The sequence below is a fragment of the Mytilus californianus genome, unplaced genomic scaffold (assembly GCF_021869535.1).
Source record: "Mytilus californianus isolate M0D057914Y unplaced genomic scaffold, xbMytCali1.0.p SCAF_4, whole genome shotgun sequence".
Classification (NCBI taxonomy): Eukaryota; Metazoa; Mollusca; class Bivalvia; order Mytilida; family Mytilidae; genus Mytilus; species Mytilus californianus.
In genome coordinates, this window is record NW_026262690.1 from 114,933,130 (window position 1) to 114,960,989 (window position 27,860).

Below are 27,860 nucleotides of genomic sequence, written 5' to 3' on the forward strand. Positions count from 1 at the left end.
GTGAAAGAAATTCACCGGTAGCAAAATAAGATTATTTTGGTTCATTAATATGTTAAAGGTGTGATGTGATTGCAAACAATAGCCATGTCTGAAGCTTTAAATGATTTAAAAAAGAAATACAAAGTGCACGAAGAGACAGAAAGCTATTTTAAGCTAAGAACCGAAAATGGAAATAACAAGCCTTACTATGAAATGTCATTTGATGAAGCCAGGGTTCAAAAAGAAGAAATAGCAAAACAATTTGGAGGAGAAGTGGAATTCGAAGGAAGTGTTAAAGATTTTACTGTTCCATCACCATATGTTAAGGGTATGTTTATCTTGGTGAAGTCCTTTCTTTTGCTTAGTAAATAGAAAAAAGGGGGGATGGAATTGTATCCAGACAAATGTACATCTAGACCTCCCTAGCAGTCCTGTTGGCTTTGATCTACAATATAATTTGTAAATCACATACATGTACCAGTAAGTATTGGCTCATAGTGTAAAGATTTGAATAAAGAAGGGAATTTAAAATATAAATTAGCAATACTTATTCTCCCAATTATTGAATTAATGCATTTTCCTGGAAAATCTTATTCTACAAAACAAATATCTTCATGTCACAGTGTCTTTTGACACCTTTCCCCTGAATTACCCCCAGGTCAACAGGGCCAGTTAAGTCATAAAACGGAAATAGGAAACTCATCTTAAGTCTAGAGGGTGACATATACATGTACATGTATATGCACTTTTGTAATGTGCAATATTGTGATTTGCTTATACATGTATATATTTTCAGTTTGAAAGTTATATTTGTACAAAGAAAGGTAAATGACAACTTTTTGGATTGAAACTATGAAAATGTGCAAGTTGAAATAGCCAATACTGAAAGCTGTGTGCTGATCTTTTTTTTTATATTTTTAAGATGTAAATAAAATTGATTGATGATGTAGATTATCTTTTAACATTCCAACTTCGAGAATGGTAAAAATGAACAATAGTATGTCTGCTTTGATCTTCATGTATCAAATGAATGTCTTTAATTATATACATGCAGAAAGGAATATGCACATTTTTGCCAAACTATTCCATCTAAAAACATATCACAGCTATTTCACTTCACATGATGAACAGTGACGTAATTTGTTCAATTATCTTTTAGTAGACTTTTTTAAAAATTTATATTTAGAAACTTTTATTTTGTATTGTCATTTAATAATCCAAAATAAAATTATGCCCCAAATATATGCATTAAATTAAATAAAAGCAACCTTTAACCAACATTGTATACAGATGCAGATGTGATAATTGTTATGTACAGGCATGGCAATACAATTGTAACGGGAGTGAAGTTTCCTACTGACTTCGTTGTCTTCCCGTTGTCTACCCAAGTTCTGGGATATTTGACAAACTATAAAACCACGTAAATATAAACAAGATGTTTATTAAGAGACATACGTTATGGCTCAATATAAGTTACATACAAGAATAATAAAATATACGGTCGTGGCTAGTCTACTTGTCATTGTAAAGTTCCCTATTTGCAAGCCAAACCGTATGAGCGTCTGCTCATTTCAAATCCTAAGTGTAGACTGCCCTGAACCCGGTGAGTGACGTCATACTTATAGTTCCTCGGGTCAACGAGCTCGGCCGGGCCGGAAGTCAGGCACATGCAGAAGCAGGAAGTCCCGACAAGAATAATTTACATGGCCGGTATCGGGAGAAAGAGTTACGGAACTATAAATAATACTATAACATTAACCAATTTCCCCAAATAAATAGAATAAACAAGTAAACAAAGTGACCACCACTACACAATATGTATAATGTATATATCAATTAGAATTATTGTCTTGATATGCATTTCCACATGTCAAAGTTTAGGGGACCATGTCCTACTGGGACTCTGTTAATTTTCTTTCCTGCAATTGATTAAAATAAATATATATATAAGTACGTCTAAACAAGTGACAACTCTTCGACAGATCCAAGCATTGGATCACCAGTGAAGGTGATACACGGCTGAAACGCATATTATATTCATAATTACTCTAAATACAGCACAACAATGATAAATCTGCAAATTTGCGGAAGCAAATTTTTGTTCTTCCCTCGCCGGGATTCGAACTCATGCTATATATATATATATGATGGAATTACCAATAAACATTACAAATACATGAAAATTGTGATCTTCATCCAATTTTAACATTGGACAATTAGAAAGTTACAAATGCATAAGAGGAAATAAAGTTATTTGGTACTGTACAAGTAATTTGCAATGAGTTGATCATGTTGATAGGAATTGATGAATTTCTTGTGATGTCACAATATTGACTGCTTTGACCAATATTTAATTAGCTACTCTACTCTGTTTTCTCTCTTTCAAGAGAATTTTAATGCACAATCAGGTATACATTTTGGCCAATTTTATCTTCTTGACTAAATCCACTGTATTTAAGAAAGAATTCAGCATAGGAAAAAGTCAATAACATTATGTGCATACTGCACACTATCTTTGAAAGAATCTGTAATGTAGTAAATGGCTGTAGGCTTGCAACAAATTTCAGCAGGAACTGGTTTAGTTAATTGATTGTCATTCTAGTCACACTGACTGTTTAATTTATAATATCTGCTATTATTAATAAGTATGATTTTTTTTAGGAAATTATTTTACAGGTAGTAAAAGAAAACACTAATATTTACAAAAATGTGTCTATACTTTAGTGAATTTTGAGGGGGGGGTATGATTGGAGTCCAAAGACATGTTACTAAAAACAAAAACATTTTAACCGGTAATAATTTTTCTCAATTTCATTGTATCAACTTTTGGGGGGATGGTAAATTCTCACATCTACGGCAAATTTGCACAACATACATGTATCAATTTTTTATGCCCCACTTAGGGGCATTATGATTTTCGGTCTGTGCATCTGTTCGTTCGTTCTTTGTGCGTCTGTCCTGCTTCAGGTTAATGTTTTTGGTCAAGGTAGCTTTTGATGAAGTTGAAGTCCAATCAACTTGAAATTTAGTACACACGTTCCATATGATATGATCTTTCTAGTTTTAATGCCAAATTAGAGATTTGACCCCAATTTCACAGTCCACTGAACATAGAAAATGATAGTATGAGTGGGGCATCTGTGTACTATGGATACACTCTTGTTTCTTCTCAAAACAATTTTTTTTTAAACATGACATTTTCATGGACAACCGTTTATTTTAATCTTGTGAATTTATTAAATTGCAATAAACACAAACATTGAAATACCACACCCCTGTATTCTAACATTAGAAATTTAAAAGATGTTGAAGTATTCGGAAACACTATTCAGTTGATATGATTTACTACATATACAAATTCAGGTCAAATAATTTTCCTGTGACTTTCCGTACAATATATAATTTGTATATATTTGAAATAATTTCTGCCTACATCTTAATAAAAATTTAATATACTATATTTACAATTTTTTTTATTATTGTGACTTTATTTCCTGTGACTTTTTATCCGTGACTTTTTTCTGTGACTTTTCTTCCTACATTCTTACATTTGTGTGTATCAAAATGACACTACAGCTCGGGTGGATTTTGCTTTGTCCACCGGCCCACCATGGGAGTGGGCACCGGGTGGGCAAAATTTGTACCTTGTCCACTCTGCCCACCTGTAGGAGTGGGCATTCAATTTCTTTTGTTTCATCTAAAGACTTGCAAGTACAATCACTTGAAAAAAGCAGATAAGCATTTGTAATCAATATTTTTACAAAAAAGAGATTATAGCTAGAGTGGGCACAGGTGGACTGCACACGGTGGGCCGGTGGAAAAAGCAAAATCCACACGGGCTGTTGTGTGATGTCTCAGTAAATCTACCCTGTATCCTTTTTCTCCCTTCTTGATTGTAACATTATGCCACTAATAACTTCCAGACTGAATGTAATGATTCATATATATATATCAACACAATGTAAGACAATCAATTATGACAATGATGTAATTGAAGCCTTTAAGTGAATATTTTATGGTTTTCACAATAATTGAAAGATTTTTTTGTTTGAAAGGGAAATAGAGTATAAAGGACAACCAATGGTAAGTCTATCACAAGTCTGACGTCCAATTTCTTGTTCAGTATCTTTAACATGATTTGTAGAGATTATTTCATTGATTGCTTTTTAATTATTTTTGGATTCCAGTTCTCTCAAGCTTACATACATGTATATAAATTTTTTTGTAGTTCAAGGTAAGAAAATAGCATGGTATTCAATTAAAAACATCAGACTATCACTGGTTTGCTGTTAACCAAATTTATTAATGGTTAATTAGGTCATCCCCAAAAAACTGCTGATACGTAGAAATGGACTGTAGAAAAAAATAGATTTTACTGTATAAGAATATGTAAAAATTTCATTTGTTTTTACTTCTGATATAAATTTGGTAGATTTCCACACATTTCTGATTTCTGATTGATGTTGACGCAATAATTCATTACATGGTTGATTTAATTTTGTTGAATTCGTGTACATGTACATCAAATAAACAGATGGACATTTTTTCGAATCAAGGGGCTTCTTAGTCTAAACTGACTCAATGTGTAGGTAAGAACCTCCAAGGTCTATTTGGTATGTTTATAATATTTCCCCCTTTACAATGAAATACAGGTATCATATGACATCTCATCCAGACAAACTATTTGAGATAAACATCAGCCGCCTAATTTATAGTTATAGTAATTCTGGTTGACTAAATAGTTATTGATTTAGACAATATAGCACCAAGTTATGTCATATGACTCCAGTATTGTATTGTAATTGTCAAAGAGTCTAGCATTTTATTACCATCCAGTTTTGCAAGAGTAATTAGCTGATTTCTGTACTTAGTCTTTTTATGATTACAATTTTTTCTGATGCAAATTTTTAATTGCTGATAATTTTTAGTACATATGCTCTAACTTATTAAAGCTGCCAGTCTATGATTTTACCAGAAGCTTTTCAAACAAATAGAATTAAGAGATGGCAATTAGCAGGGCCTCAGTAGCACACCCCCTCCCCTTTTCCCCCCTATAATTTTGGAAATATCAAAAACTGAGGTTTACAATCACTAAAACAGGCTAACAATCACTGAGGCAAGTACTTTAAACAATATATGGTTGAACCTTAAAGTTCACTCTGACTAACTTTTATAGCCTACCAACCATAACATTTTCATCTGCATTGAAATTAGCCAGGCACTTATATTTTATTTGCCATGGTTATGGTACAGTTTCTTTATTGATTCATCTGACTATTTCATTTTCTCCTATGTAAATAGTAGTGAAGTATCATCACCCAAATATTTCCTCCATTGATTACATTTAATTTGAATCTTTACAGAATTGACTATGTTTAATTAATTCCCCAAGAGAAAAATTGTAATTTGGGCCACACTTAAAAATATTTTAGTTTGCCCAAACCCTACCCAAAGGTAGAGACAGTGGTTAGGTAGGTAGGCATTTTTTTTTCATCGGCAAAGAGAAATTGAAGTGTCAGATTTTTTTTAGTTTTCATACCAACATGTATCTGATTTAAAAAAAAACTTTTTCACATCAGGACAATAAAAGATTTTGAGAAGGCAGATATTTTCTGGGTAGGTAGGGTTAGGGCAAACAAACATATTCTTTTTTATGGCCTTGGCTTATTATGAACAAAGCAGATGTGGATGTCACTTTTTATCTCTTACCTTTATATGTTACATAAGTTATCCTGAACATGTAGATATCTTGCTTTGTTGAATTTCATTTGTTTCCACATTTTTTTTAGTTTTAAAGTAAAAACTGTATGATGAATATAAAAGCCAGAAAAATAGATAGATTTATTGATGTTTGCATTATGCCGCATCATCGCAAAAAAGGTATATATCATGGACTGGTGAATGAAAATTAGTAAACACTGGAATTTCAACTATACACATTACACTAACCAGAAATCATTTAAAGTAGATCACTACGAGCTAATTTGTCTTTCCCAGGATGTCAGAATAAAACATAGGAAGTATTATTGCTGTTTTTTCCATACTAGACACTAAATGGGGAACCATGTACAATGTATGACTATATTGACAATAACCTTACTGAAAATAAGAAAAAATGATAAATTTTCACTCAATAAAGCTGAGGACGTCTTTGAAACTTGGTTTTGATAAACCAGTCACTTAAACTGTATCTTCATGGGATGCTTATTGTTGGGGAAGAATAAGCTTTATAAATCAACAAAGTTTTGTAGATGTACATGTACATGTTGTATATATCTGTCAGAAGTTATCAAAACAGATTTGTACTTATTACAAAGATAGAGCACATTTTTTCCTGTGTAGCTTGCCTGGACATGTTGATGAGTTCCATCAAACATATGATAAACAAGATTATCTGGTAGATAAGATTTCTGACATGATAAAGATTTGTATACTTTGGGGAATTTCTGGGAATGTGCCATGATAATCTGTAGGGGGAGGGATTATATCAATATCATCTCTGATTATCATTGTTATAATATACACTAATTATCTCCAATATAATAATAATACACACTAATTAAATCCATAATAAGGTGTATCCCATAGGAAATAGTTGGAGGGTTAAATAAACAAATTAATATCACATCTGGGAATGTTACATGTCTATGTATATATTTTTATTTATATATCTTGTATTTTGGTTTTGAGGGGTCTGTAGATGGCCTGTTGTTCTAATCAATGTACCATATTTTTCTAGTAGCAGCCAAACTTTCTTACCATAGATCCCAGTTGATCTACCTTGCCAAATCTTCCTGTAGTATTAAACGTAAATTTGGTATTGTTCTTGAAACATGAAATATTTGCCACTGGATGTTAATTAACCAATAATCAATATCGTTGTTATTTTAGGAGTTTTTTCCAACTATTTGATGGTCATTCTGACAGTTTGATCTCATGCTGGTTGATTTAGTGTAGTGCACTGATTAATAAGTTTTGTACATGATAGTGCATTTAATAAAGGTAACTTGAGTTATCTCCCATGTTTAAAGTGGAACTAAAAACTAAGTCAGTTAATTAATGCAGTGCTCTTTTGTTGATTTTAAATGATTTGTTTCATGGAAGTTGTCAAACTTTTTCTGATCCAAATTAAATATTCATGAAACATGTTTGAATCATTTTTATATTGGCTTTATTTCAAACCAGACATTGAGAAAAAAATACATAACTGTCTGAATTTTAAAGTTAAAATAAGTAGTTAAAGTGTTTTAGGCAGATAAATGTCTTCTGATATTTGAACTTGACTGGCCACATAAAAATGTATGTTGACTTTTACTTAACATAATACCATTTAATTTAAGATGACAATTTTGATTGAATTTCATGATGTTATTTAACGTATACCCCCAGGTTTAAAACAAATTACACAAGTATTTAAAAACAAGTATCTGTGTCAAGTATTTTGGGTCGTACCAAATAAACTGCATTTTAAGTTATTTAACTACAAGTGGTATTCAATTAGTTTTACTTGTAGGATGTGCTTTTTATGGCCAGCAAATTCATTTAAATTCCCATTTGCATATTTTCATCAATTAAATTGTAAAAAGTGAACTTAACTAATAACTTATATTTCATTATTAAGATTTCTTAGTTTGGTGTTCAAGTACCTCTATCTTCCCTAAAAAAATAAGAAGAATACTTGAAAAAGAGATATTTTCTGAAAGATTTTGTTATGTTTTGCAAATTTGAGTACATTTGATTTTCACTCCATTTCCCTATCTGATGGCATTAACTGCATATCCTTTCAACTGTGCCACTAAATGAATTGTGGCCTAGTGGTGTAAGAAGTTTTTCCACATTGATCGCTAGCCTGTTAACTCTTGAGGTTATGAGTCTGAACCCTGCTCATGGTGAAGTGTGTTCAATTCTTATCTTGATTGACAAGGATTGCTAGTTGACTTATTGAAGGTTGTGGTTCTCTCAGGTTACTACAGGTTACTACGGCTTCCTTCGTCCACAAAAACTTGGCATCATGATATAGCCAAGTTTGCTGAAAGTCACTTTAAACACCAGCAAACGAACAAAGCGATTGTAGATTGGTACCTTATTTATTTGTTCTCAGATAGTTAGATTAGAACCAAACTAAAAATAAATGAATAAACATTAAAGGGGGTAAAAAGGTGTACTTTTGAAAAAAAAATAATCATAAAGAGTTTTAGCGACCATTTGTCACGGCCAGAAATCGAAGATGACATCATTTTTATACGCACCTTTACGGGACGTATTATGGTATACCTCTGTCCGTCTGTCGTCAACATGTCGGACATTAACTCAAAAACACTTTAACCAATTTGCATAAAACTTTGGTGAATTGTTTATATCTATTGACGTGAGCTCCCTTTTGTTTTTTATAAATTTTAGATTTTACGTTTCCGAGTTATGGGGTTTTATTCATTAAAAAAAGGGGGATTTTCCAGTTTTCGGACAATAACTCAAGAATGCTTTCACCAACTTGCAAGAAATTGTGGTGAATTGTTTATATCTATTGACATGAGCTCCCTTTCAATTTTATATATTTTAGATTTTACGTTTCCTAGTTACAGGGTTTTATTCATAAAAAAAGGGGGATTTTCCAGTTTTCGTAAAAAAAATTAAAAATGCTTTCAGCAGTTCGTATGAAACTTTGGTGAATTGCTTATATCTATTGATGTAAGCTCCGTTTAGAATTTTATAAATTTTACATTTTACATTTTACATTTCTGAGTTATGGGGTTTTATTCATTAAAAAAGGGAGGATTTTACAGTTTTCGGACAATATCAAAACTCAAAAATGCTGTCAGCAATTCTCATGAAACTTTGGTGAATTGTTTATTTCTATTGATGTAAGCTCCCTTTACATTTTTATAAATTTCTAATATGACATTGAGAATTAATTGATCTTTATTTGTTTATAGTCTGACAACAGATTTACTAAGTATTGCGCAACAGCACAGTGTATTGCACAACAGCAAGAAATCTTGAATTGAATATAAATTCAATTCATTTAACCAATTTCAAGTTCTTTGACTACATTTATTCAGAAACCTATAACATGTCAAATATTTAATACAATCCAAATTCAGACCTGTATCAAGCTTGAATATTGTGTCCATTTTTGCCCCAACTGTTCAGGGTTGGACCTCTGCGGGCGTATCCAGCTGCGCTCAGCGAAGCAGTTTATTATCTAAGCTAGAAATTCTCATTGGATTGTAAAACCTGAATATGAATATGGATTCAAAGGTTAAAAGGATAATAAAGAAAATGGCCGAAACATCTTAAAAAAATGGTTACAATGATGTAAAATGTGTTCCATAATGGAATTTCTAAACAAGAAATGAATATGAACAATTAATAGATGAATTCTTGAAGCTTAAAGAACTTTGATTTAGCTTCATGTGCTAAAATTGCAAAAATTTGCATCGAAAAGGATGCATTTTCATTCTATCTGAGATATCGTTTATACAAATAATTTTATAAACAAAAAGGCTTCAAAATATAACTTAATATAAAAGTCTGTCTCTTACTTAAATGAAGGCTAGTTTGATTAGAACCATATTTTCGATGAAAACTATAAAAATTGGCATCTATGAATAAAAGTATTATACAACAAATATGCTTTAGGACGATCCCCTGGGGAGAGTGCAATCTAACAAACTTTACACAGATCAATCACTTTAAAGTACATCCTATAAAACATATCAATTATGATCAAGTTCTATTATTATTTATAACTATAACAGTGTTCTGAGTGTTAAAAGTTCACTTGACTATCAGCAGCTCTTATGAATTATAAGGAAACAGGATTACATACAAGGATAGTTTCGAATGCAAAGAAGATTTAATATATGAATGCAAGATTATAGATTCCCATCCTCAATCTTAGAAAATTTGACTGCAGATGAAATATGAATTAAATCCTTTAACAATTGATATATTTGTATATAATTCATATGTGAAGGGTTTTCCACAGCATTTATGAGTTTCTTTAAAACAGGATATTGTCATTATTTAAAAGGGTCTTTTATGGCTGAGTTGTCTAAGATTTCACTCTACAGTGATCACCAGCTTGTTAACTCTGAGGTTGTCACTAATGGTAAGGTGTGTTCCACTCTCATCTTAATTTACAAGGATTGCAGGTTTCCCTGCAAGGTTGGTTTGTTCTCTCCACTGGACCCCAGTTTCTTCCACCTACAAAACTGTCTGCCATGCTATAAAAGCCAAGGTTGCTAAAAGTGGCATTTAAAACACCAAAAAACAAACAAAATATATATATTAAAAAACTACATGCTCATTAATGAAGTAGAATTTACTGTATGGAATATAATATGAAAAAAATTTCAATTTTCATTTGCCCTCATTTAAGTCTGGGTGGATGAAAATCAAATTACGGTTTGTTTATTTTGCTAGTGGTTTTCAGCCTTTGGGAAGAAAGATAGTGTATATGTATATTGAAGAAATAAGTTAATTAAAAAGTTGGAGAATTGTCAGAAAATCACAGTTACAGCTTATTTGCTTGATTGTATTTAATCTGAACTAACAGTTGGACAAGTAAATACCAGAAATTCTAATTTATTTTATGTTCATAGATGATTGTGCTCATGTACTATCTGGTTGCAGAAATTTATTTTATGAATTTTAAAATGTTTATGAATATGATTGCAGATGAACATTAAGTTAAACTTGATATTATTCATGATCATCAAAGAAGCTCAAAAGAATTATTCTTTATTCTATGCAGAATATTTGATTGAAGAAGCTAGTTGAGAATTGTTTCATGCACAATATCAGATTACTTAATTATAAAGAGTGGGCAAAAGAAAGCCCAGTTTGTGTGCTTTTCATTAAAACTTTAAAAAACTTTTATGAACTTGAAATGTAACGCTTTTATGTTTATCACACATGAATATTGATATATGAAAGAATTAATTCATTGACACATTGATATTAGTAAACTTGGGGTCTCTCCCCTTTTAATTTTATGTCATCTGAATTAAACTGCTGAGGACATGCAGTCTGAGAGTTATTTACCTTTTTAACAAATATTTGCCCATATACATTATACATGGATAAAGCTTTTATTTTAGTTTTGAATTTTTATGCCCCACCTAGGGGCAATATGTTTTTCGGTCTGTGCGTCTGTTCGTCCGTCTGTTCGTCTGTCCCGCTTCAGGTTAAAGTTTTTGGTCAAGGTAGTTTTTGATGAAGTTGAAGTGAAGTCAACTTGAAACTAAGTACACATGTTCCCTATGATATGATCTTTCTAATTTTAATGTCAAATTAGAGTTTTCACCCCAATTTCACAGTCCACTGAACATAGAAAATGATAGTGCGAGTGGGGCATCCGTGTACTATGGTCACATTCTTGTTTTGATATGAATAAAAGAGATGTGGGGCATACATCAATGAGACAGCAACCTCAAAACACAATAAATCCACACAAAAGGTGTTATTTAAAAAGGGGAACATGTAGTAGTGATCAAGTTCATGAAAGTAAGTTTGTTCAGAACAAAATTGAAAAATGGATCTTAAGAAAAAGATCAAACTTTTTAATCATTAAATATATTCATATTGTAGAAGGAGTTTGTATTACAGTATACAGATCAAAGAATTGTGCGTTAGTTGTAGCGCCATCTGTGTTTGTTTACTTCCATGGTGGAGGAAATGTGGTGGGATCACGGAAAACTGTTGATACTGTGTGTAAAATATTTTCTAGGTATGGATATATGTAAAAAGTAATTATACCCGGCTTTAAAAAAGTGGGGGTATACTGTTTTACCTCTGTCAAGAAGACTTTTTAATTCTTGAATGCCATTTATCTCTTTTGGTCTGACAGCACATGGTTTTTATTTGGGGGGTGGGAGCAGGAGGTTGGAGGTTGGCGAATACTAAGCCATGCATTTCCCTTTGAAAGTTGCAATTGACTAATTTGATTATCTCCTCAAAACAAAGATACAGGGATGTATATAGAAAATCTATAACACCCATAAAAAGTATGAAGTATGTAGATAAACAGAAAAATATTGAAATTTTTTTTCCTAGGTTTATAGCTTATTGAAATGTTAAACTAATATCAGGTCAATTAGCTCTACATTAAGTGGAACATCAAAGTATACTTGAGGTTGTTATAAATATCAGTAGGTTAACTTGCACATAAATATGAAATATATATAGCATTAGATCAGATGAACGGATTTGGTTTTTGTGTAATACTGTAAATTCAGAAATTATTGCGTGCATTTATTATTGCGATTTTTCAAGAATGGACAAAAATGCGAGATTAATTATTGCGATATCATGAAAATCTGCATACAGATATATGTAACAGACATCAGAATGCGAGTTCTTATTATTGCGATAGTCACCCAGTCGCATTATTCGCATTAATAAAAACCTCGCAATAATTTCTGAATTTACAGTATTAATATCTGTCTTCTGCTGCTGTGTTCATAGTCATCAGAAATATTAGAGATTGCAATGCAGTCATCAACTTGTTATATCACTTCATAGATGTGCTGTGCAGTAAATTGTGAATAATGAAATTATTTCATGTCTTGGATGTTTGGTGTTTGAAATTCCAAGTGATATATGATAATATGCATTTAGTAGAAGGAGTTATTGTTATTTTCTTCCCAAATGTGATAAATTTTATCAAAAGCAATTTTGAAAGTTGCAATCAAGATAACTAAACCCTTGTATCAGGCCATTCATTAAGAGGTGGTATCCAGTACTGTCTAAATTTAGGAATTATTAAATAAGGTATTCTTGGAATATGTTGAATAATACCACCTACAAATGAAAAAGTACCAGTCAATATGAAAGATAATTAAGCCCCTGTTGTATGTTGACCTCAAGTTGTCTGTTGAGTTTTCTATGAGTTCCTGTCTCTTTGACTAAACACCACATCTCTTTAAATGCTTCTATAAAAGCCAAAATACACAATTTCCTTACACAATTTTTTTTATTTATGGAAAAGTATTTGGTAAGAGTAATCTGTATCTTGGCTAAATTTGACAGGTTTTATTTCCGTAAGGAAATTGACAGAAATTAATTGGAGTTAGATTTCACACCTCTCTATATTTGGTTAAATAACTGTGGTAAAATAATTATTGGTCTTCTGTGTAAGTTAATTACAAATTTTGTAGATTGTATAGAGTAATACTGTATTCCAAGTTTTATTGGGTTCATCAATTATTTTGTACAAACACCAAAAATCTTTCAAACATCCATCTTAGCCGTAAAATTGAAAGATTGAAACATGCAAGATATTTGTAATCAATAAGACAAGTTTACTTGATTGAAAACGCTTTACTACTTGTTGAAATATTACATCACACATATTGGTTCTCTGCTTTTTATATAAAGCTATTCAGATGGTATAAGAAAGAATTGTAAAAATTAGAGCATTTGAAAAATTTATTATTATGATTTTAAATATTTTCATTCAGACTTTCAGACTTAGAATTGTTAGTGTATGAAGGTCTAGTGCCTTAATTTTAATTAGTATGCATCTACCCGTAATATGGATCATGAAAAAATATTGTGATTTTTTAGCAATTGTTTCATTAGCATTATTTTAGTGAAAGAAGTTTTAGGTTTGAATTCACAGAAAATGAAGTTTTTTTTAATAAAAACTTTTAGCTTTTGATTTTGCCATTTGATAAAGGACTTTCTGTTTTGAATTTTCCTAGGAGTTCTGTATTTTTGATATTTTACTTTTTTCCAATCTTAATAATTGATATTATTTTTAAAACTTGCATTAAAGGTTTAAGAAAATAGGAATGCAGAAATGATATAAGTGTGTTGTCATTTAAGAAACAACATCATAGGGGAGAATGGCTAAATTTTTCCAAAGATTTGCTATTTTCAGAAAAAACACACACAACATGTACACAAGCATCCCCAAAGTTAGTTTTTGTCAGTAAATAGTGTTTTTTGTACGTTTCTTTCATATATCTTTTTCAGTGAATGTTGTGCTTTATGTTATTTATCTTCATGCTATATATGCAAAGTATACAATACACCTTATCGCTATTTGTCCGCTATTACTGGACATCACAAAGATTCCCATAAAAATTTGACGTCATAATAGAAAATATCTGACGCCACAATTGAAAAGTGATTGTTGTATGACCTCAATAGTTCAAGAGGGGCAGATTCTCGGGTCAAGTGGCGCAGATTTCCAAATAGCGATAAGTTCTATTGTTTTATGGCTGTTTGACCCTTTGTTAAGAATATTTCAAGCCTGTAGGCAAAGTATTGGTCCACTGTCCATCTTGAGTTGTTTCTGAGAATGAGTTTGAATATCTCTATTTATCTTTAAAGATTTTCTCATTTAAGTCTTTGTTTATTTTTGTATTTGTATTTTGTAAATGTCAGGTTTATTTTTGTATTTGTATTTTGTAAATGTCAGCTGGTATCATTCCTGTACTGGAATTTACATCAATAAAATTATTTGATTTAAGTCATTCTAAAGATTAAAGGAAAAATCCCAAATTACCAATAAAATTACCGGTTAATGAAATTTCTCAAATGTAGATATATTTCAATCAAAAGATCAGCTGATTTCAGAATCCCAAATAAGATAATAGGCTCAATCCTGATGTTACATAATGGGTCCTTCCTTTTAAACTTGTTGACAATTACTTGATATTTTTGAAGCTTTAGTCTGTAGAAGGAATTACATAATTGAATAGGCTATCTTTATCAAACCATTTACAGTAAACCAATCAATGATTTTAACCTAATCACGACATGAATATTATATGTTTTGTAACTTCTTTGAACTTTCAAGTCTAATAAATAAACATATATATACCATTGAATGGGTAAAACAAACTTTGCTGTCTCCTGGTTTTGATTCCCTTAAATTGCTTTTCACAGTATAAACATAGTTTATTGATGAATGCATGTTTAGAACAATTACAGATTACAGGATAAGATTGTAAAATTTTGGTGCAGAAGTTTAAATAATTCATTAATATAGGGAATAGCTTGATAAAAAGATGTAACTAAGTACCTAGGCATCAATAAATTTAACTGGGTTTCAGTACAGGAAACAAAACTTCCTGAAGGTCAACAAGTTTATATAGCAATTGTTGTATCCCACTGAACCTAAGAAATATATTATCTCCATTCTACAGATTTTTTTCTTTTGGTATAAAAGTAAGGATATATATCTAATATTACAACTATCAACTGAATACTTTTTTTATACTTCACAAGCTTTGGTAAATGATTTTTTTTATATTTCATCAATCACTATGACCTGACCATTGTCAATTGAATTGTTTCACCATTTGTCATGTCAGAGCCCATTGAAGCTGACTATATGATATGGGTTTTGCTCATTGTTGAAGGCCTTATGGCAGACCTATAATTGGTTAAATCCACTTCATTTTGACTCAGATGGATAGTTTTCTCATTGGAATTGGCAATCATACCACATCTCCTTATTTAATTTTACATTAGTATCAATCCTTTGAAAAAGATTTTACTTAATGTTTTCTTTGTAAATTGTTGAATGACATCAACGAAACCTACAATGATGACTGGGGTATGTTTATTTGGTAACCTTGACTTCTCCTGGAAAGGTGGGGTTGGAAGTATCAATTTTCCATTGGTAAATGTATGTTTAGTCAGAATGTTGATAAATCAGATATCCCCTGTTGGGAATTCTTGACTTTAAGACATTCAAGAACCCCTGCAACAATTCTTTGAGGGGTGACCAGTTACAAAACAAATCTAATATTTAAAATCAATTGATTCATTGCATGATTTATTCTTATCCTGAATTTGTATGAAATATTTGCCACTGATCTTTTTTGTATACAATAAATTAATCAATCTTCAAACTTTTTGGATAATGTGTAGGTCCTTAATTTTTATTTGGCTTTCTTTAACTTTAGGTCTTTATTGTATCTTATGTGGTTATTTCAGAATTATTATAACCCCATTCTAGGAATGGGAGTTACCGATATATTGCATTCACCTTGCCCATTCATTCATCTGTGTTTTTCTGACAAATGTTTTTTTTGTCACACTTTTTCAGCTACTATTGAACAGAAGGACTTCATATTTGTTCAGCAGCTTGTTAGTGATGAGTTGTAAATTGTGAGCACTTTTGGATCTGTCAGGCCACAACTTCCTGTTTGTCAATACTTTCAGAATTTTTCAGTATATTGAAAACAAAGGAAAATTGTCTTCAAACATTTTTCCAGTACTAATAAACAGAATGGCTTCATATTTAGTCAGCAGTTGAATGTGATAAGTTGTAATATGTGAACACTTATTGCATCTGTCAGACACCTACTTCCTGTTTTCATATACTTTGAATTACAGGTGGGTGTAAGCTTAGCATGACAGTTTGTTCTTTCTTGTTAGATTAAATATTATTTTAATTTTAGGGATGCCCCTTGTGTTGTGGTAAATTAAATATTGTTTTATTTTTAGGGATGCCCCTTGTGTTGTGGTAAATGTAGAATACAGATGTGGACCAGAACATAAGTACCCAGCCAACCATGAAGATGCTGTCTGTGTTGTACGATGGGTCAAAATGAACAAAGGATTAATAGGTATGATTAAAATCTTTGTTTATTGTCAAGAGAACTACTGCTGGAGATGATAACTGCAGGTACCCAACAATAATGAAAATTAATATCTTCACAGTAACAATTTCAACACAGAACATATTACCTCAAAAAGCTTGTGGGTGAAAACTCACCTCAAGTAATGGAGGTTGTTAGTCCTATCCCCAGTTGGTTCAAACTAAAGAATTTACAATTGGTATTTGCTGGTCCTCTGTCAAGCTTATCCCATTTAGGAATAAGGGCAAAGACTTGTCGGCTAAGTGTCAGAATAGTGCACCTGAGTAGGATGATATATCTTAAAACATATAAAACATGACAAACAAAAACCAGCTCAATTTTACATTTATTTAAGTTTAGAATGTTTAATGGTTTATGAATATGCCGGTAACATTCGTTTCCTTTTCCTGTTCTGGTATTTCAAGATATTATTTGGTTTAAATGCACTAGAATTTAACAATTAAGGGGAGATAATTCCATAATTTGTTATCATTCTAACCAAAAGTTAACTAGATATTTCTTGAATTACAAGACACACAGAAACGAAAGAACTACAATTTCTAACTCAGGATGAGGGTAACTTCAAAATAGGATGATTAGGTCGGTGGATGTGTTTTCAGCCATGCTTTGAAATTCTTTTAATCAATTAATCAATGAACCAAAACAGAATGCGAGAAAATTATGTAGTAACTTTTTTTCTACAGGTGCTGTAAATGAAAGTACAGTTGGTGTAGGTGGTGATAGTGCTGGAGGAAGGTTAGCGGCCTCTGTCTGTCATGAAGAATATAATATAAATTATCAGGTTAGCATGTATTGTTTACATTGGAGTTTCCTATGAAATACTATTTTAAATTTGATTTTAAAATGACTACAGAAACCTGGGATTAAAAAGCTATGATATTTCACACTAAAATCCTTCTGGTAAAGTACAGTTTAGTTCAGATTTTATTGTCACATTAACCAACATTCTATGCTTCATTGATTTTAAGTATAATTATACTTCCATCCGTATTTTAGAAATCTTTGGAAACAAATAACTGATATTTATTGATAAAAAAATATGTTGATAAAAAAGATATCCACAAAAATTAGTTGATTAACATTAAAATGTCTCATAGTGATACTGCAAATGAATTGTTAATTAAAAAAATGTTTGTAATATAGTTATTATTTTGAAAAAGTGTGAGGGGGATGGACCTGCAAAATTAGAACCTTGCAATTTAAATTTGATAGCATCATTTGTATGCTACATTTTTTGAAAATCACAATAACAAATGCATGGCAAAAGGAGTAGGCCCAGTAAGACTCCTTTTTAGCCCCAAAATATAGCAGTTTTACAAAATTGTTAAAATGTAAATTTTTAGCTATTTATTGGAAAGAAGAATACTTCTGTTACATAAATTTGGGCTGTTTTTGACAATACAATGCACATGTATCGGTACTAGCATCATTAAGTCATGCTAAATTACTGAAATCTTCGAAATTTTAGCATTTTGGTTAATTTTTAGACGGTTTCCGTCTGAAATGGAAGTGGCCGCATTTGTGTTCATTCTTAATATTTAAATGTAAAATGTATTTGATGATAATACATAACATTTATAAAGATTGAGAATGAACACGGATGCGGCCACTTTCATTTTTGACAAAACCATCTGAAAAGTGACATATTATGGCATATTTGATAGATTTTTCATATTCAAGCTTGAATTTGAGCGTCTTTAATGATTAAATCAGTTAAAATCTTTCACATAAACTAATTGAATCGACTGAAGTAGACACTTAAGTGTGTAAAAAGTGTCTAAAATCTTTCATCAGATGAACCTGAATTTTGAGGCCAAAATCGGCCCTTACCAGACCTACTCCTTTCTGAATTTCCGATATCCTCACATCAATTTAATGTTCAAGAATTCACTATGATTACAGATTTTTCTTCTTCATTTCAGGTTTTAGTTTATCCTTCATTAGACTATAGAAGAAAATTTAATTCAGATAAAGAGTTTGAGAAGGGCCCTGTCTTATCTAGTGAAATATTACAATGGTAGGTTTAAGTTCAGATAAAGAGTTTGAGAAGGGCCCCATATTATCTAGTGAGATATTACAATGGTAGGTTTTAATTCAGATAAAGAGTTTGAGAAGGGCCCCATCTTATCTAGTGAGATATTACAATGGTAGGATTTAATTCAGATAGAGAATTTGAGAAAGGCCTAGTATTATCTAGTGAGATATAATAATAATAGGTTAACCCGGTATTCAGATAAAGAGTTTGAGAAGGGCATAGTCTTATCCAGTGAGATATTACAACAATAGGTTTCAATTAGGGCCCAGTCTAGTGGCGGGTCGCCCTATTGTGATCAGTCTGTCCGTCTGTCCATCCGTCCGTAACAAATTGTGTCTGCTCTATATATCTAGAGAACCGTTATAATTTCATACTTTATGCTTGACATGTATATTAACCAACACCAGAGGGTGTGTCATAATGTTTGTACAACTTCCTAAGTCAAAGTTCAAGGTCAAAAACTTTGGTTTCAGTTGACAACCCCATATCCTATGGTAAAGATCGTGTCCGCTCTATATCTTGAGAATCCTTATGATTTCAAAGTTTATACTTGACATGTATGTTAACCAACACCAGAGGGTGTGTCATAATGTATGTACAACTTCCTAGGTCAAAGGTCAAGATTAAAAACTTTGGTTTCAGTTGACAACCCCATGTCCTATGGTAAATATCGTGTCCACTCTATATCTTGAGAACCATTATGATTTCAAAGTTTATACTTGACATGTATATTAACCAACACCAGAGGGTGTGTCATAATGTATGTACAACTTCCTAGGTCAAAGGTTAAGGTCAAAAACTTTGGTTTCAGATGACAACCCCATGTCCTATGGTAAAGATACAAATTTTTTACCACACGTTATTTACAGCGGGGCCCACAGAGATGGCTCCCATCTCAATGATGTCTAGTTCAGATAAAGAGTTTGAGAAGGGCCCTGTAATTTCTAGTGAGATATCACAATGGTAGGTTTTTATTCAGATAAAGAGTTTGAGAAGGGCCCTGTGATTTCTAGTGAGATATCACAATGGTAGGTTTTTATTCAGATAAAGAGTTTGAGAAGGGCCCTGTGATTTCTAGTGAGATATCACAATGGTAGGTTTTAATTCAGATAAAGAGTTGAGAAGGACCCTGTCTTATATAGTGAGATATTACAATGGTAAGTTTTAATTCAAATAAAGAGTTTGAGAAGAGCCCATTTTATCTAGTGAGATATTAATGTGGTAGGTTTTGATGCAGATAGAGAATTTGAGAACGGCCTAGTATTATATAGTGAGATATAATAATAGTAGGTTTATTCAGATAAAGTTTTTGAGAAGGGCCCTGTAATTTCTAGTGAGATATTACAACGATAGGTTTTAATTCAGATAAAGAGTTTGAGAAGGGCCCTGTAATTTCTAGTGAGATATCATAATGGTAGGTTTTAATTCAGATAAAGAGTTTGAGAAGGGCCCTGTAATTTCTAGTGAGATATCACAATGGTAGGTTTTAATTCAGATAAAGAGTTTGAGAAGGGTCTTGTCTTATCTAGTGCGATATTACAATGGTAGGTTTTAAGTAATTGACTGACATTCTATCTGTTGTCTATCAAGGGCCTGAAGCTGAGTTAAGGCAGACAATCATTCAACATGCCAGCCCTGTTCTATTTGTTACATTAGGATTCTGTTTATTTTCAAATATTGATAGAAGAGGGACATAGGTATTTGTCTAATGGAAAGAAGAAATATGGAGTGTTAATCCATGACACTAAATCTTTACATGCATTGGACAAACTAAAGCAAAGTAGTAGCTCTTTTATTGCTGTTCTTCATCTCAAGTTACAGTGATGCTTCCAACACAGAACAAAAGCTCGCATTTCACTACTGCAAGTTCAGGACAAGATTGAGTTGAATTCTCTGATACTTGTTGATTACACTATATCTGTCCATTGAAGAACACAGATGGATACTGCTACAATTTGCCTGACAATCAAATTACATGCATCAAAATAGTACAAACATTTACCAGGAACAGATTACCTTAGCTGTATATGGCAAAACCTTTCAGAATTTTGGGTTTCCAATGCTCTTCAACTTCGTATTTTATTTGGCCAATTAACTTTTTATAATTGAGCATCACTGATGAGTTTTTTGTATACGAAATGCTAGTCTGGCCAACAAAAGCCTGGTATCTTCGATGATTTCTTTTTTTAGACAACCATGTGACATTTGTTAGATAATTAAGTAAAGAGAGTATGTAAGTACATATATTTAGGTATCCTTTTTTGACATCAGTCAATCATGTTAAAACATACCTACCAATACTAGTTTCATCTTGTTCAAATTTTCAGGTTCAACAGAAATTATATAAATGAAGCCGATTTTGAAAAGCCACGAGCATCACCACTGTTGTATAAAAGTTTCAATAAATGTCCACCAGCGTTGATTATAATGGCAGAATTAGATATGAATAGAGACCATGGATATGGTAAGAATGTAAATGTTGTCACACGATTACTTGAAATATAACATCGTCCAGAGTGCTTGCTGATTTCTTGTTCTTCCAAACTTTATAATATTGAATAAAGAGCCTTTTTTTTATTTGATGAGCAATATTGTGGATTTGTTTATTTTTGTGGTTACTCATTTTCATAGATGGAGGAAAAATTGTTATTTCATGTTGTTAAAGTTTCCCTATTAACCCAGTGTTCCCGCCTGCCCTAAATAGAAGGGCGGCCCGCCCTTGGTGCCCTTACCCCCGCCCTTCTGCCCTCCAAAGCAAAAGAATGCACCCCTCTGCCTTTTCAAAAAATTAAAATTTCCAAATTTCATGCCTATCGGCGTTTCCGGTAAAATTGTTACCTGATTGTGTAACACTAATTAACTGACAATGGGATTAAGTTAAATACCTAATGCCTTTAACAGTTTTATCACCTTTGTTAATGATTGTTTACTGCTAATTAGTGGATTTAAGATAATTGAACAAATACTAGATATTTAATACAGAATGAAATGTCCACATGTTATCCATTTGTAATGTTTATGTACAGCATGTACACCTGAAAAAATGTATTTCAGTAGGCATAATATAAAAAATAAAATCTAAAACAATTTTAAAGGCACACATAGTTTTGACTAAATTGGTAAAAAAAATGTTTTGTTTCATAACCATGAGTATGAAATTTAAAGAATCAAAGAAATTTGTACTTTGAACATAACAAGTTTGCACCACTTCCTGTTTTACTTCTTGTATTTTATAATCCTCCTTTCATAGGAGCACTCAACAAATGCTTTTATTTTAAACAATGATGGAGAAAAAAGTAACTGTTTATACCTTCTGCAATATATGCAATATATTATTGCATCAATATAATATGATCATCTCCTGTCTCACCTGTTATATTTATAAAACTCCTTACTTAGGAGCACTTTGGTGTGCACTTAAAAGTATTTTTTTGTAACAATTGAAATGATGATAAATAACTTTAATAACAATATACTATATGTTTGTTCAAGCAATTTAAATGTAGATAATTTAATTAGATTAAACATTCAATTTTGCATATATAACTCCATCTTTCAAAACATACTTGTTTATTTTTGTAGACTGGTATAAGTTATAAAACATTGAAATTTCTGATAATTATTTTCCTTATCAAATGTACAAGTTTGTTTAGATTAACATCAAAATGATATGCTTTGCTTCATGGTATGATAATTTGATAAAAAAAATTCTTACTGGAACCAACATCAAGAACAGATTAATTTCTGAATATCGTTTAAATACAACTAATGTTCTCCAGTTGAGCCTAGCAGTATTCAAGGTAATTATTTATACACTGTCCAACAGTGCCCTTACAATCTAGGTTATTACGCTAAAGTGCCCTTTCAGACAACTAGCACCCTTCTGCCCTGAGATTCAAGCTGGAACACTGTAACCTGTAGAAAATTTGTACTTTATTGAACCTTTGAATTTATGGTTCACTTTATATCAAAGAACTCCACGAAAATTGGTATCACACAAATTATAATGAATTCACAGAACATGAAAATGTTGTGCCATATTTATTTTTTATACTTTTCAAAGGATGTTATTCAACAGATTTTAGTAACCATTGATCAGTGTATAATTCCTAGAACTAGTGGCTTTTTTCACATAAAGCTTTCGGTAAAATTGATCACCAGTAATACTGATATAATATAATTCACCCTTTTGAAATCTATATAAATTTTTCACAAGCCTTCGATCTCTAAATAATTAAATCATCCACAATCATAAATTCAGAAAAGGAACTTATTTTTTAATGAAGCAACGAAAAGAAAAGTTTTTGACATATAAGTATAGGTAAGTATTGTCATGTTCCAGAACATCATCTGCATATCCCATACCAAGGAAGATAACTCAATCTGAAATAAATGAAATAAGTGATTTTTTTAGGAGGTATGCAAATGAAAAATATCATTAATGGGTAAATATAAAAATAAGAAGATAATACTCTTTTTTATTTTTTCAGCTTACCATGAGAAGTTAAAGGAAGCAGGAGTAAAATCTCAAACATTTACAGTTAAAGGGGTTACACATGGTTTCTTTGTTATGCCAGGTTTGTACTACATTGTATATATTATATAACTGGAGGTAATGTTATGTGTCAACAATTTTTGAACCCATAATTAAAAAAATAAGGATGTGAGATCATTGCCAATGAGACAACTATCCATCAGTGATCAAAGGATGAGAATGTAAACAGTTATAGTCACTATATAACCTTCAACAATGAGCAAAACTCATACCAGATAGTGGCTATAAAAGGCCATGATTAAATGTGAAACAGTTCAAAAAAAGATAACCAATGACCTGATCTATGCTAAAAAAAACAAACAAGAAACAAATGTGCACAGCAAAAAACAACAACCACTGAATTAGAGGCTGATTTATACAGGTAGTAAATATTACAACGGGTTATTGCAATTTGAATTTTACCTGGAGCTACTTTATTTTTTAAATATTGAAATCAAAAGTGCTGAAATTAAATGAACAGCTTGCTTCAGGTGACTTTACTGTTGATTTATCAGAGTTCCCTAGTGCTATATATTTCAAACAGATGTCAATATCTTTTATGTAAATATATTATTAACATTAACCGTTACCTTGAGGGTCCCTTCATGTGATTAGTTAGGTGCCATTTTGGTTTTTTTTTTGTCTCCCACAGTGTTCCATAGTTTCAAAAGGTGTCTTGTCAGTTATCAATTTACAGAATATTCTTCTGCAACCAGTAAGCTATTATGCTGTGACATTCAGCGTTATATATTGACTGAATGAACAAAAAATCTGACCTAGACCGTGGTCTTGTACAAAGCAGGGTATATTTATATTGCATTAACATGTTTTCCTCTTAAATATGCATGTAGTTAGTATTTTCAGATGTTAAACATCAAACAATTTTTCTCTTTTTAGGACATTTTAAAGAATGCTGTCAGAGAGCCCATGAAAAAGTTTCCAAATTCATCAAAGCGAACTCGTAAAGAACAACTTTGGACAGATTGTAATAATATGTTGCTAAGTTATTGTCTACAGCAGTGTACCAATGTGTTCATTTCAAATTTATTTCATTTTTCTCATCTTACTAATAAAACCTCTTTAATAATCCACTTTGAACAACTTTAATAGTATATAGCTTACTAGATAACTGCAGTAGTGCAACTAATGGAAATTTAGAGACCAACCAGAGTTGATATATAATAAACTTTGCAGTAATAATGGATTATGCTCAGTTCTGTAATCTGTAATATAAATTCTGCCAATGTAGGCACACCTCTTCTGAGTAGTTTAAGAGTCTCATTAAGACATTAAATCTTATAATTAACACCGTATTTTACAAAAATGCCTGATAATTTCTGTAAACATAGTGATCAGCATACATTGTCATATTGGACCTTAAAATATAATGGTCCACAGATAACCTATTGCAAGGGAAAATCTCTGCCCACTATCAGATAAATAATAATGTGTTTATTGAGTAAGCAGATTGATGGCCCCTTTACCCCTTTAATCACTCATTCAAAGGACTTTCATAATCCATTATGGCTGATGTGGGAGGAAAACAAAAAATTAAGTTTTTACAACAAAAGAAATGGATGCCATATGTTCATATGATAATAGATTTAGCCATTAAGCATGTTCATGTAAGAGTATTATTCTTGTTCTTTGGCCAGTCATTAAAATCAAAACTATACACATACCACTGATCAAATTTTACATCCAATCATGTTCAAGTCTTTTATCACATGACATAGCCATCTTGTGTAGTATTTTTTAAACACTGAGAAACAAAGTTTTATTGCATATTTCCATTCTAATTTTATGTCCTTGCCAATATGTGTTAGATATTTGATGGAGTAATCTACTTACATTTTAATGTTGATTTTAATCTGTTATTACAAATTTGATTTTTTATAATCTATTTTTAATGTTTTGCATATAATTGACAAACATGTGAACAATCTTTGAACTAATTATTGCAGGTTATTTTATCTTTTTTTTCTGGTTGATGATCAAATATGTTGTTTTTTTTTTATCTGCGACACTTAAAACTACTGAGGCCATACAACAATCACTTTTATATTGTTGCATCGGACATTGTCTCTTACGACTTCAAAATGCTTCTGTACAATTTTTGGCCTTCTTTTACTTTAGGGGTCCCTATACTTAAGGGTTAGGGTTCATTTATGGTTATATTTAAGTAATAGGTAAGGATTGGGTTTAATGGCTATTGTCAAGATTAGGTATGGGTTAGGGTTAGGGTAAAGGATGGTTTAGTATAGCTGTATATTGGTTTGGGCACCTAAAGTAAAAAAGGCCCAATTTTGAAGTATGGCTATTCTGCCCATTTTATTTAAGGGGTGATGTATAGTTCAATTAGTTTTTTTATTAAGTGAAAACCGTAACTTGAGAAAATAAATAAAAGTTAAAGCAGTTGGATGAAGAATCGAGCATACTCACTAAGCATTCTAATTCAAGAAAAGCCTGAAGAACAATTTGCTTTACTGATATTTACTTTTTTTTGCTGTAGATTTTATTCATATTTTGATTAATTTTATGAAAACCATTATTGGGGTATTTAGAACAAAAATTGATAGAATACTTTTGATAATTATTTGCATAATAAGACATTTATTGTAAGTGTTTAGTATATGAATAAAAATAACCAGAGTAAAGAATATAAAATTTTAACATAGAAAATTGTTTGATTATAAAATTAGTGATAGATTTATTAATTAAAGTGTTAAGAATTGATAATATAGTGATTAAATCTAACCTAGTTAGGATTATAGATTAGAAATTTAATATAAAATGTAGTCAAAAATCTAGTCTATATTGTGAATATTCTGTACTATTGTATATTTATTTTGATTATATCAAATGATATATTGATAAGAAATATATAGAACATTAATGTAAATTTTATTGGAAGTGAAATCACCGGAAGAGTTCAACATGGATTCTGTGACATTTTAAAGTTACATTGATGAGTTATTTACAATAAATTACTAGTAAACACAGAGACAAGCATGGAGAGAGAAAGAAAGTTTCAGGATGAAAATTTTTAGCAAAAAAGAATTTATGAAGAAATACAAGAAAGTTGGAGAAAAAGTAGAACTGGAGATGGGGAATAATGATTCAAATTAGAGTTATTTCCCTTTTGTTATTTATTTTGAAGTCTTTTGAGCATTTGTTTTTGATACCACATGATTAATGGTTTGCAAATCTGAAATAAGTAAATATATGGAACCAAAACCAAATACTCAAAAAACTTCAAAATGAATAACAAAACGGATGTAACTCCAATTTCTAGAACTGCGGGTAATTTCTTTTTATTGCACTAAGGGCTATTCCAGAAATAAATGTATGGGGGTGTCGAAAGGCTAAAATAAAATTTTAATTGATAATTTCATATAATTAGAATGTCTATCTGTCAAAAATAACCACCACCCATCAAATTTTAATAAAAGTGCCTTCCAACCCCCATTCAATTAAGTCTGGAAAAGCCCTAAATAAAAATTTGACATCATTGGTTTGTTGTCCATGGTTCAGAGGTACGAAAAACTTGGTATTTTGAAAAAAAAAAAAATTTGCCTCAATAATTTTGTTTATCCTTTTTTTTGTGAAAACCTCTTGCAAAATGAACAAAAAATATTTTTTAATCATAAATTCATTGATTTACATGGATATTGTATCAATATTAACCAGTTAATAAGCTGTCTCAATTTGAAATCCTACAAAACTGTGCCATTATGTTTTACAATTTTCATCTTTTAAAAGTTTATAGTATAATATATAGTATAATACCCCCATTTTAAACACCTTTTCCCATTATTTTAGCTGAAGTGCAACATAGTTATTTATAGAACACAGCATAGGTTTCAGAAACAAGCTGTACATAGCTTACAATAATCAGTTACCTTTAATTAGCAGCAACAATTAACGATAAAAATAACAAAGCATGAAGTGTGAGAATGATAGAGAAAAATGGTAGGAATGTCAGGAATGTCAGGATGAAATGCAAATTTATTTGAGTATGTGTTTTGTATTTTATTGGAAATAATTTTAAAACATGGACAGGAATATTTATTGAGCATTATTGTCATTTGTGAAAGATCTGCACACTAAAAGTTTGAATTTTTTGTTAAAGCATTTAATTTCCTGATCAATCCATTATCTTCAGAATGATGTAAAGAGAAATTGTGATGGTTTTGTAGAATGGATTACAGCATTGTTATTGTGATGGCATACACCTAATATTTGCCAAAAATGTGATGCATAGGCATTTTAAGTAAAATGTGCATAAAAACTTTACTTGCATCACAGGATATTAATGAAATAAAGTACATATTATCGTCAATTCATTATTTTCTCAAAGCATATAAAATATGCAAAGCCATGCAAACTATCATGTGCCTATTTGTTATTTAAGCTTTTGTATTTTATTGTCATGTTGTAGTTTGTTTATTATACATATAATAGCTTCTAGGTTGCTTTTTTTTGTAAAATTTGTCTGTATTGTGCAATTCTTTTGGAAAATTTTATTTGTTAATTATTGCAGATTAAATATAAATTTAAATGCTATAATAGTGTTGATTTGGATTATCTCCCTGTACTCAAAATCACTTTTTGGATTTTTTCCTTCCTAATTTGTTGTATAAAAGCACTGTGTGCATCATCTTTTTAGCTCATGTGACCTAGAAAGTTA

The 27,860-nt window shown here is 31.1% G+C and overlaps 2 protein-coding genes across 3 annotated transcripts in view; one reads left to right on the top strand and one right to left on the bottom strand.

Annotated features, from left to right (window-relative positions):
- Positions 1 to 27,739, top strand: LOC127699141 (uncharacterized). Its single transcript, XM_052202891.1, has 8 exons — positions 1 to 307; positions 11,572 to 11,710; positions 16,447 to 16,568; positions 17,285 to 17,382; positions 18,524 to 18,618; positions 20,964 to 21,100; positions 23,127 to 23,213; positions 24,068 to 27,739. The coding sequence occupies exons 1-8, from the start codon at positions 85 to 87 to the stop codon at positions 24,133 to 24,135; spliced, it is 969 nt and encodes a 322-aa protein (XP_052058851.1). The 5' UTR covers positions 1 to 84; the 3' UTR covers positions 24,136 to 27,739.
- Positions 1 to 27,860, bottom strand: part of LOC127699116 (dihydroxyacetone phosphate acyltransferase-like) — a 226,750-nt gene that overhangs the window by 55,735 nt on the left and 143,155 nt on the right. The window lies entirely within an intron of this gene.